Raw genomic sequence first — 12545 nt, 5'->3', positions numbered from 1 at the left:
TAAGACTGGTTTTAGTAGCAAAATGCACAATATCTGTAACAAATGTACCATCAGCCAATCAGACAGAAGGATTTCAGTAGCTTTTAACTGTGATTGCAAAGTTGTTATTCTAACAAGTTTTAACCCTATCTAGGCCGTGGGGGGGCCTCGGAGGCCCCCCCCCTCAACGAGTCGCGCAATATTTTCGCCGCGCAAAATTTTACTTTCAAGTCTTGCGCAACTTTTGAGACCGATTTTGCATCACCCTGGTACACGGTTCCGAAGTTATGCAACGTTATGTAAGTGCATGTCAGACCAAAAATTGCTCAAAAACGTGATTTTGTGTACAAAGTCAATGTAAATTGTGTTTTCAACCAAAAAATCATAAATGTATGATTATTTTTAGTTTTGCTGGCCTAAATGGATGTATTTTATGCTGTTTATGATCTTAGAAGAGTCCCCAATGAATTTCATTAAAAAAAAAATGAAAAACAAGAGGTCCAAAAAACAAAGAAATACATAAGAAATTGCAAAAAACAATAAAATACATAAGAAATTGATCTGATATCAAAATTTTTTTCATGTGCACTTGCCAAGAACATCACAAAGAGTTTCTATGCCAAAAATTAGAATATTTGGAGCTTTATTTATGGAGTTAGAGGAAAAAGTATGATTTTGCATACTAATTACGCATAAATTAGCATAATTACGTAATGATGATTTGCATGATATAAATTACTATACAGTTTCGTAGATTATATCCCAGACAACCTGCGTGCCAATTTTCGGCGTGATCGCGCGGTCGACGGCCGAGATCTTAAGGAAGGGGGGGCCTGGGAGGCCCCCCCCCCGGCCATATGAACTCCCAAAATACCCCGGCCTAGATAGGGTTAAGAAATGAGACCCTGATGATTTGTGGCAGTGGCAGATCTAGGTGGGGGCACATCGGGGGGGGGGGGTGGTGTTTCATAAAGATTAAGTATGACTTATAGTCGCATTTAAACACTATATGAAACGCGAAATGCTGTTGTTCATTTTGCAGTAGTGCGTGTCCTCTTGGCGTGATCTGACTATGTGGCCATGCCTCTTATACCACATGCAACAAGGCATTTCAGTGTGACTCTTAAGTCATTATTAAAATCTTTATGAAACACCCCCCCTGGTCCATCCCCCCCCCTCCCCCTATCCTTTGAGATCCATGAAATATATTTCTAGTGGAAAATGTCATGCATAGACAAGTGAAGACCTTTTTGCTTGTCACATTTTTTTCGTTACATAAATCACCATGATTAGGGAGTGAAGAATATTTTTCCTGAACAAAATTGTCCCCCTCCCCTTCCTTTTGGAAAATCCTGGATCTGCCCCTGAGTCCAACCTTAATGCAAGCAAACAGCTCCTGAAAGGACTTACAGCTGAGATATGCACAAATCTGATAAAAATGATGTTTGTCTTCTCATTGTCGTACTGTACATGTATCATCCTTTTTCAGGATATCAAAGTCATTCATTGATTTATTCAAAAGAGCCGTAGAAATTTAAGTTTGCAAGTTTTTCATGAGACTTCGAATTTCGATTGTATAGTCAACTATCTCATGTCATGCATGGTACTCAGATTGAGTGTATAAAATGTACATTTTCCTTCTCTGGAAAGTCATTGGTAGGCACAGTCAACCTGAAAATTTGTGTTTGAATCCTATGCTTTTCCAAGCACTTAAACTTGATGGCCCGTATTCTGAAATTCTGGAAAGCCAAATACACATTTTTCCTTACTTGTTTGTTTCTTATGTATGCTGTACTCTTTCTTAGCTCGTGAATGGTGAAGAAAGCTATCTTATTAATCTTTAAAAGTGATTCAAAAGTGATTTGAGAGAAAAATTACCCGACACATTGAAATTATACTGTTAGAGATTTATGCCACTATTTGCTATGCATAGTTAAACCACAACTTTAATTCAGGGTCTAACTGAAACCTTACTTCAGAATACTGTCCCGTGGGTGGTATTCTGATGGCAATGGTTTAGTTAAACCTAAGTTAACTTATAGACCACACTTTTATGGAATGCCATAAGTCTTTCACTAAGTAAAAATATTCTAATCCTGGAAGAGAAAGTTGTCAAAAATGTAATTTTTGTCCTAAAATCTAAAATAGGGAAATACAATGCATATTAATCAGTTGATTGGTGCATTACCTTAGTCATGAATATGGAAAAGGTATTGTGAAACTCAGCATTCCGTAGAGGTGTGGTCTAAAATTCTAGGTTGAATTAGGGTTAGACCAAGGTGTAACTACCAGAATACGAGCCTATGTATGATATTCACTATCATAGGTTGTATTTTATTATCATCTCTCTCTCTTTATCCTGCATTACAGGACAGTTTTGCTCGACGGGAAGATGATACAAGCATTGCTCATAAATTGACCGATTCAGATGTCTCTATGACGACGATGGATCTCATATGCAAAGAAAGACAGGGAGTAAAAGTAAGCAATGAAGACAAGATGTTGACAGGAATTTGAGATCGTAAAGTAAACAATTGTCTGGCTTTTGCGGGGTTAACTGCTCTTATGGGAGGACGTGGGGGTGTTCTGGTCTAGTGGTTATGACTTTTGTCTTTCAATCTGAGGGATTTGGGTTTGGTTCCCAGATATGGCGTGTTTTCCTTCAGCAATAAATTTACCCACGTTGTGCTGCATGAAACCCAGGTTAGGTAAATGGGAACCCGATAGGAAGATATTCCTCGAATGCTTGAGTGCCTGTATGGCAGCACAGATAAAGGTGGGGTAATGATAGCAGCGCTTTGTACCCTCAGGCGAAAAGCCCTTTATGAATCCAGCTATTATTATAATTATCATAATTAGGCATCTAGATTATAATATCCTTAAACAAGCATGCCCTGGGCTTGGTAAAACATAAGAGCTTTGCATTGATCATGCAAAATTATCAATGCAATTCCTAAGCCTTATATAACTGAGCCCAGGTCAACAATGTGAATGAATTAGCAGTCTCCATGATATAAAAAGATTTGATTATATTTATGATGGAACTGGAATTATACTGTACTGTGCTATACATACTTGTAAATTTCATTAGCTAACATCTGAAAAATGTTAATTTAATCACATGTCTAGAGGTGGGGGGGGGACAGGTTTATATGAATAAACACAAACAACAACACAAGGGCATAAACAGATTGTGTGCTTGTTTTTTGATATCAGACTTCATTGATAAAAACCCAATGCAATGTTGATATTATATCATCACTTTGACTCATTTTCAGAATGTTGTATGCAATGACCTTCAGAAGCTGGTTAGGAGAGGAAACAGGAAGGTTGCTGGGGAACTCTTTAAGCGTCAGGAGCAGGAAGGTGGACATGGCTTCAACAGATTGCATTCAGAGGTGAATATGATTTACACAATGCTGATGCTCTTCAGTGGAGATTGATATATAATATGATTGATTGATTGATTGTAATATTGTTTGAATGATGTATAGTGAAGATTGATATATACCAATACACTGTTTTGTTCATTGATTGGTTGTAATATTGTTTGATTAATCAATTGGGAAAAAGTTTATCCCCAGTGAAGATTGTTACATACCAATAGACTGTAGATTTAGCGATTTATTGTAATATTGTTTGATTGATTGTGAAAAGTTTATTCTTTGTGAAGATTGTTACATACCAATAGACTGTAGATTTAGTGATTGATTGATTGTGAAAAGTTTATTCCTTGTGAAGATTGTTAAATACCAATAGACTATTTGATTTAGTGATAGAATGTAATATTGATTGATTGATTGATTGTGAAAAGTTTATTCTATGTGAAGATTGTTACATACCAGTAGACTGTTTGATTTAGTGATAGATTGTAATATTGATTGATTGATTGATTGTGAAAAGTTTATTCTTTTTGCCAAGTTTATTCTTTGTGAAGATTGTGACATACCAGTAGACTGCTTGATTTAGTGATAGAATGTAATATTGATTGATTGATTGTAAACAATTTATTCTATGTGAACATTGTTACATACCAATAGACTGTTTGATTCAGTGATAGAATGTAGTATTGATTGTGAAATAGATTAACCTTCCTGAAGATTGTTATAAAGCAATAGACCGTGCAATTCAGTTATTAATTGCTTGATTATGAAGTAGATTTATTTTCCCTCAGGGGAAATGTAAATGTCTATTTTGTGTAGTTAAGAACATATTTTGTTATTCATATCTGCCAAGGGATCTTATCAAATTGGTACAATGCTATTTTGGTCAAAAGAAAATGTTGTGCCTTTGCTATATTCTGCACCTCTGCTTCAACAAAATTGTTTATTTATTTATTCATTCATTCATTTGCTTTTTTTATGCATAGGTGTTGCTGTGTGATAAACCAGAAGAGCTCACTCCGTTCAAGGCTGTCTCGGTCAAGAAGAAACCATACGCATGCGATAGGGTAAGATGAATTGAAAACTTCAAACATTACTCCTCGTACTTATTCATGCATTATTATCTGTGTGGTTTAGATTAATCAACCAAAATCAAATATTCAGTTGGTTTGTGATGCTACACTGACACTGTGTGTAGAGCAGAGTTGCTAATTTTCCGGATTTTTCCGGAATTCCGGATTTTTTCCTTTGCTGAAAAATATTCCGGAAAAAAAAATCGATTGTCAAAGTGAAATCCGTAAAAATTTCCCCTCCAAATCTTGTCACGGAGTTCGCTACGGAGAGCGCAATTTCAATTTTGGATGGCCAATTTGCGCAGACGGAAAATTATTAGCGTTGTGCGCAGCATGAAGTTTAGCTGTACTGTACTTGCACGGTACGCGCGAGCAATACATTGTAGCAGTTGCAAACGCCGCCCTATACCCTGCAGGGATACGGGTGTCAGCGCTATCCCAGTCGGGCGATCGCCCGTTAGAACCGCTCGAAGCACGGCCCGGTGTGGCTGCAATTGCCTGCTGCTGCGTGAGTGATTGGTTGTCTGCCGCGGGATTTCAGCTGAAAACCTATTTGCTACCATGAAATATGTGTTCTCTGGTGCGTATTCATCAATTCATATGTGTGAACTATCCATCATTTTGATAGAAATTGTGATTTATGGATTTTCAATAGTATAGGATTGTCTTGTTGATGAGTACAGTGAGTGAAAGAGGGCACCCCAGCTGCTACATACACCCGTCCTGAGTCGCACCCATTGGCCGCAGCATATTAACCCGCAGCAGGTTAACCCGTACCGTAATGAGTACGGGTTACATGATTTTTTTTTTGAGCACCTTTCTTGCCTATGATATGAAGTTTATTATGTCATTAATTATTTGTTATGTACTACTGTAGATTAATGATTTCAGCCCTCTAAACAATAAGAAAACGTTCCAGCTTCAGGGGGCTTCGCCCTTGACCCCGCCAGGGGCCCTGGGCGGGCCCCAGGACCCCCGGCCTGGGTTTTCAGGATTTTTTTGATGCTATCAGTTAGCATCTCTGTGTAGAGACCACTTTAAAAAGGAAAGAAGAAAAGTGGTCTATATTGTTGTGTGATTTTAATGTACAAGTTTCGTTTAGTATAAAGCTTAATCAGTTTTAAGTGTCTGGTTAAAGCACGTGCCCCTTAGCTGAAAGGTTGTGGATTAGTCCGGGCATGCCATAGACTTTCAAGAACATTACATTTTCTTTTGGCCTTTTTACCAGGCACTCAGCAATATGAAAGGAGTAGGGGAAGTCAAAGCACTGAGCTACTTGAGGACTTAACATTCGTTAGCTGTTACTAAAGAGGCGCTGCCCCATGTGCCTGATGACATGGGAATGACTTTGATTTGTACCTGTAACTTCCTTAGCATTTGCTCAAATATACATGAATAGTTGGTCCTGGGCCATAGAGATGTATATTATTGACACTAGATGGCGGACTTCATCAAATTACTGTGAATCCATGTTCGGGGCGGCCGCCATCTTAAAGAGGGCAAAAAATAGGTTGCTGTACGTGCATTACCTATGATGTAGATCAGGGCTTGGTCTGAAGTTTCCCCTCCTTTCAGTTAATTTTGAGGAAATCAAAGTAGAAATCATACGGTGAATCACTGATAATCCCATTAAATATAATATTGGAGACTGTGCGACGTTATAGCTATATTTAACACCACGGGTGTTATAAATCTAACATCAGCCCAATCAATAAAGGACCACACCATCTGGTGTTGGAGTTACACTGCCACTGGTGTTAAGATTACCAACATTTATAGGATGTTAAAATATATCAACACCAGTCTTGGTGTTCGATTTGAACACGAGTCGGAGAATGTTATGAAGTTGACACCATTTGGTGTTCATTTGACACCCTCAAACACCTGCAGAAACGAACATTTAAACAAAAGTTTAAATCACCCATTGGTTTAAAAAAATATATATACCAACACCAGCTTTGGTGTTGTTTCACGGTTCGGATACACATCATGTGGTGTCCGATTTCAAGTTCTTCAACACCTGCAGCCTGATGGTGTAACTTAACACTAGGGTATTTTTTTTTTAAATATATACCCCAACAACAGACAGTGTTGAGTTACTCCAGTGAAGTGTAACTTGAACAATAATTTTTGTTAAAATATTTCTATCCAACACCTGTCACGGTGTTGTTTCAACACTTCTGAGTATTTGGTGTTTATTTTACACTCTATAAGTGTTGTTTCAACACAGTATATTGCTTGAACACTGCCGGAGTGTCAAATGAGCACCAAGTTGTTTCAACACTTCTGAGTATTTGGTGTTTATTTTACACTCAAAGTGTTGTTTCAACACAGTATATTGCTTATGAACACTCTAAAGTGTTAAGTTGACCTTATCTGACACCCTTGTCACGGTATATGCTATATGATGGTTATATATTGAATAACTATAACTCAGTCGACCTCGTCGTTTTTCCCGTTTTCTGGATGTTCAGTCCATCTCCTTTATAAAATATGCATGGTTATCATATATTTTAACATAAAAATGTTTTGCCTTGTGATTTTAACGTTGCATACAGCATTAAATTGAAAATATAATTTTAAAAAAGTGAAATATGTGATATTCTCCCGTAGAGCCGTGTGTTATAAATCCGCGTTCTTGCCCTCTTTAAGATGGCGGCTGCGCAATACATGGAATCACAGCCGCATTACGCGCGCGTCAATGCGAGCGATTACTCTAGTGTCAATAATATACATCTCTATGTCCTGGGCCCAGTCTTACAAAGACCTATGATTGAGCCAATCAATCTCAACTGTATGGAAATCCACCATACCATAATTTGTTCTCCAGGAAATTTGCACAATCGCCTTAGTAAACAAAGAGAATCAGACTGAATCTTCAAGAGAATGATGAAAGTATGAATATGCATCAAAGTTGGAAAATATTTTGAACAAACGTGCATATTAGATGTTGACATCGCTGGCCATCCATAGTTGTGATTGGTTGGATCAGTCGCAACTCTTTGTAAGACGGGGGCCCTGAGATCACTACATCATATCTGTGTGACAGTGCAAAGATATTCAAGAAACCAATACCTAGATACATGTAGATCCTTGTTTTTTGATTAGTAGTTTAATGACGGTCTTTTAGCCCATTTTACAATTATGTCATCAACCGTGCAATTTTGGATCCATACGATTTTGTCCATTGCCCGCGCATGCCAAGACAACTGGCAGTTCGCGTAAAAACACTGTTTACAGTGCTTGTGTTTGTATGTATGCGACAATCAATACATCGCGTTCGCACTAAATGCACTTTTGCATTCAAATTTATAAAATGCCAAATGAAAGGATCTATGGTTAAAGGTGTCAAATATAAACAATAATGAATGTTCAATGAATTTCAAATAAATAAAATTTGGTGAAAGATGAAATGAATGATCCCTTCCACTCGGCCATGCCTTGTTGAATGGATCATTTCATCTTTCCCCTCATTGCACTCTTGAACATTCATTAGTTGTACACTATAGTCTTAGCCAGGAGAGATACATCTAGCTTCCGGTCATCTACAGTGGTGAAGCATTTCCTTGCATGTGACTGACTGAAGTTGTACCCTAATGCAAGCAGAGGAGAGTCCCAAAGAAAAAATTCTGGTAAAGTGAAATCTGTCTATAATGGCAACTCAGGGGAAACACATAATTTGGCCATTGTAGTTAGGTGGCTGCTCTGGACAAATACAATCTTCCTCCGTGGGAATCAGTTATAGGGGTCACTATAGACAGGTGGCTGCTATAGATAGATTCTTATGCACACAATCTGCCTCCATGGGAATCAGTTATAGTGGTCAATAGACAGGTGGCTGCTATAGATAGATTCTTATATACACAATCTGCCTCTGTGGGAATCAGTTTTATTGGTCACTATAGACAGTTGGCTGTTATAGACAGATTCTTATACAGGCAATTTGCCTCCGTAGACAGATGACTGCTATAGACTGATTGTTATACACACAATCTGCCTCCGTGGGAATCAGTTATAGTGGTCCCTATAGACAGGTGACTCTATAGACAGGTGGCTACTATAAACAGATTCTTATACACACAATCTGCCTCCGTGGGAATCAGTTATAGTGGTCACTATAGACAGGTGGCTGCTATAAACAGACTCTTATACACACAATCTGCCTCTGTGGGAATCAGTTTTATTGGTCACTATAGACAGTTGGCTGTTATAGACAGATTCTTATATGCACAATCTGCCTCCGTAGACAGATGGCTGCTATAGACTGATTGTTATACACACAATCTGCCTCCGTGGGAATCAGTTTTATTGGTCACTATAGACAGTTGGCTGGTATAGACAGATTCTTATACACACAATCTGCCTCTGTGGGAATCAGTTTTATTGGTCACTATAGACAGGTGGCTGCTATAGACAGATTCTTATACACACAATCTGCCTCTGTGGGAATCAGTTTTATTGGTCACTATAGACAGTTGGCTGGTATAGACAGATTCTTATACACACAATCTGCCTCTGTGGGAATCAGTTTTATTGGTCACTATAGACAGGTGGCTGCTATAGACTGATTGTTATACGCACAATCTGCCTCTGTGGGAATCAGTTTTATTGGTCACTATAGACAGGTGACTCTATAGACAGGTGGCTGCTATAAACAGATTCTCATACACACAATCTGCCTCCGTGGGAATCAGTTATAGGGGTCACTATAGACAGGTTGCTGCTTTAGACAAATTCTTATACAGGCAATCTGCATCCGTGGGAATCAGTTATAGTGTTCACTATAGACAGGTGGTTCCTATAGACAGAGACTTCATGTATACACACAAGTGCCTCTGTAGGAATTTGTTTTAGCGGGCACTAGAGGCAAGTGGTTGCTACAGACAGGTGCCCACTGAGACAGATATTATTTCATTGTATAGTGTATTTCATTGTACAGTGTATTTCTTCATTACTCCCTTTCTCTTTTACAGATCATGCCAATCCATTGTGCTGCCATCAACCCCAACCCCAAGATCCTTGAGAAGCTTCTGAACACCGTGCCGGAGCTCAACCTTGCCGATACCAAAGGAAAGAAGATCATCCACTACGCTGCTGCCTGCACGGGGTCTGGACCGCTCGAACTCCTCATTCAGAGGTTCGTATTTCTGGTCCCATGACATTTGCTCCAGCGACAATTACTCTGCTGTAAATTCCACACACTAATCGAGTGACCAACTTCAACCTTGGATTGAACCCTATACCCTGTCCGGCATACTAAATCTAATATAAAACCCTATTGCAACCCTGACCTTACATCTTAGACAAAATAAAGCCTGGAGCAATTGTCTCAGGAGCAGAAGTTGTGTCACCACCGTAATTCTTCTCTCATGTACATTACTTTGTGTTAACAAGAGGACTAGGGAAACATTTTCATGAAACAAATAGGCAGTGAAGTTCTCCGACAGCTGTTATAAGCTACTGAAATCCTTGCATCCGATTGGCTAAGAAAGAATGAGTGAAAAAATCACTGGCAAGATGCTTCATGAAACACACCCCGGGTGGATCCTCATCAAATGATTAGTTCAGACTCTACTTATGACCAGGGGCCCGTAACACAAAGCTTAGCAATGATCGTAGAATTTTTTTTTACGATTGATTACAAATTGCAAATTGATTAAAAATTAGGCATACGATTAATCGCTAACCTTTGTGTTACAGGACGCAGGCATTGCCGACTGTATAGATTCAATTGATTTAAGGTATAGGCCCGAATTCACATAGGTGGTTTTGAAAACCCACGGTTGAATCCATGGTTTACGCAGATTTCCTGTATAAATTACGTTTAATTTAGCGCGTATCGGGCGCGTGTATTAGAAATGTCCAACGCTGATGCGCGCTTTTGTCACAGTGCGCCAAATTGACACCTATTCCATGGTTAGATTCGCTATTTTTTTCATGATTTCACTTTTTGGAGAGTGGTCTCATTCAAATCAGTGGACTCATGAATATGATGGTGTGGATAACCATGGCAACAGGTGTCAATTTGGCCCACTGTGACAAAAGCGTGCTTCAGCATGGGACATTTTTTAATATACGGGATAGAGTTACGATTGATCCAATCAATCTCAAGTATATGGAAATCCATCAATGTCATAATTTTTTCTGTAGGAAATTTGCTCAATGTCCTTTGAAAACTAAAGAGAAGCATACTGAATTGTCAAGAAAACAGTGAATGTGTGAAAATACATCATTTCTAGAAAATATTTTCAGCAAACATGTATTTTAGATGTTGACGTTGCTGGCTTTCCATAGTTGCGATTGATCAGATCAATTGTAACATTTGGTCAGATGGGGCTCAGGGTTGGATTTGATTGGGTTTTTATGTTTGTTCTTACCCTCCAGGTCAGCGTTTGCAGACGACACAGATAACCAAGGGAACACACCGCTCATGGTAGCCGCTTCACTCAACAGGACACAGAACATTGAGGTCCTTGTCAAGAAACTCAAATCAGGTAAATCTATTTATAATATTACTACAGGTAATAGGATGCCGCAAGTAGCATATTCATAAGTTGTATTCAATTTTCTTCAGTCATATATTTAAGTGAACATTTGAATGGTGCTGGACTGACGGAATTGATAAGCTCTCTATCAAAATTACATCAAATACAGTAAACTCTTGGAATAAAAGAGATCAAATATTATTTTAAGTGTGATATATGCGTCATGCTTTCTCAGTTTTGAAAGTTATGAAATAGATATTTTTTTTTACAAGTTGACTCGTCTTCTAAATTTGTTGCTGTGACTGTTACCCATTGTCTCTCGTTTGATTATATTAAAGCCCCATTTTGATTATTTTTAATATTTTTAGCAATCTTTCAGTGATTGCTGTCAAATTGCTATTTTTTTCAAATGATATGAATTTCATCCTTTTTTTTCCAGATGAAAAGGGTGGAGTGTTCCGAAGAAATACATTTGGTCAGACACCACTTCACTATGCTGCAGAGAATGGACATAATGTGAGTCTAATGGGGGTGTTGCAAGAAACCTTTCGATCAATTGCGAGTCTATTTTTGGTCCCTAAATCAATCATATGTCTTGCAGTTCATTGCAAATTAGTGATTGATTGCTAATCTGCTCCTTGAAAAAGGAAGTTTAATCTGATTTGCTAGAGCTAATGTTGATCTATCAGTTGTAAAATTGCAACAGAATATATGCAATTGATCGCAAGTATTTTCTTGCAACACCCCCTATGATTTATTACAAAATCTTAAATAGCCCTTGATAGCTTGCTGATTAATACGATGTACTGCAGTCACATATTATATGATAGTGATTAAAAAGTATTAGCTTAGCATTACTCAGTGACAATTTTCTTTGGTTAAGATCTTCTAATTGGATTTTTTAGGTATCGTTCAAGAATTGCCTAGCAAATTATTATAAACAATTGTGGCATTTGGTTCATTGCATATACTATGATGAGAGAGAGAGAGAGAGATATTTATGACAAATATGTACATGGATTGGTAACAGGAGTAAATAATAATGAAAACTTCATTTCTAATATACAAATATCCATTCCAAAAATGTTCAGGGCATCTAACAATTGAAAAAAAATCATGGATTAATAGAATATTCATATGTTAATGGGATATCAAGAGAAATTATAAGACATTACATAGGTTTGAATTTTCTTTATAATAACCAAAGAGAGGATAGGATTTGAATTTTGCAGTGGGAAAGAGTTCCAGAGACAGGTGTAACAGCAAAGAATGCTATATCACCTCATGTCTCTTTTGTTGATTTAATGGAATAAGCTGAATGAACACTTTTGTAAGTAGTAGAGGAGGGAGGAATGAGAGCAAAAGTATAAGAAGGGATAATGTTACGAAGTAAACGGTAGGTTAACTTGGTCCCACTCCATGACAATTGCTCCGGCGACAATTGTGCCGCTGTAAATTACACACACTAATCAAATTGAGTAACTTCAACCCTGGGTTTGACTATACCCTACCCTAAACCTAACGTAGAACCTGATTGCAACCCTAACCCTAACCCCACATCTTAAACATAATTAAGCCCGGAGCAATTGTCGCAGGAGAAAATGTCTCACTGGCAAATACAAAAA

At 38.0% G+C, this 12545-nt stretch overlaps 1 protein-coding gene across 2 annotated transcripts in view; it reads left to right on the top strand.

Moving 5' to 3' along the window:
• Window positions 1-12545, top strand: part of LOC121418348 (poly [ADP-ribose] polymerase tankyrase-like) — an 83899-nt gene that overhangs the window by 36200 nt on the left and 35154 nt on the right. For both annotated transcript variants that reach the window (XM_041612162.1, XM_041612161.1), the window contains exons 10-15: window positions 2350-2460; window positions 3258-3377; window positions 4349-4429; window positions 9409-9572; window positions 10820-10929; window positions 11360-11436. In XM_041612162.1, the coding sequence (XP_041468096.1) occupies window positions 2350-2460; window positions 3258-3377; window positions 4349-4429; window positions 9409-9572; window positions 10820-10929; window positions 11360-11436 (663 nt within the window). The remainder of the gene's footprint in view (window positions 1-2349; window positions 2461-3257; window positions 3378-4348; window positions 4430-9408; window positions 9573-10819; window positions 10930-11359; window positions 11437-12545) is intronic.

This window comes from Lytechinus variegatus, chromosome 7 (genome assembly GCF_018143015.1).
Source record: "Lytechinus variegatus isolate NC3 chromosome 7, Lvar_3.0, whole genome shotgun sequence".
NCBI classification, from domain to species: Eukaryota; Metazoa; Echinodermata; class Echinoidea; order Temnopleuroida; family Toxopneustidae; genus Lytechinus; species Lytechinus variegatus.
The sequence above is the reverse complement of the archived record's forward strand: the minus strand, read 5'-3'. Positions and strand labels throughout refer to the sequence as shown.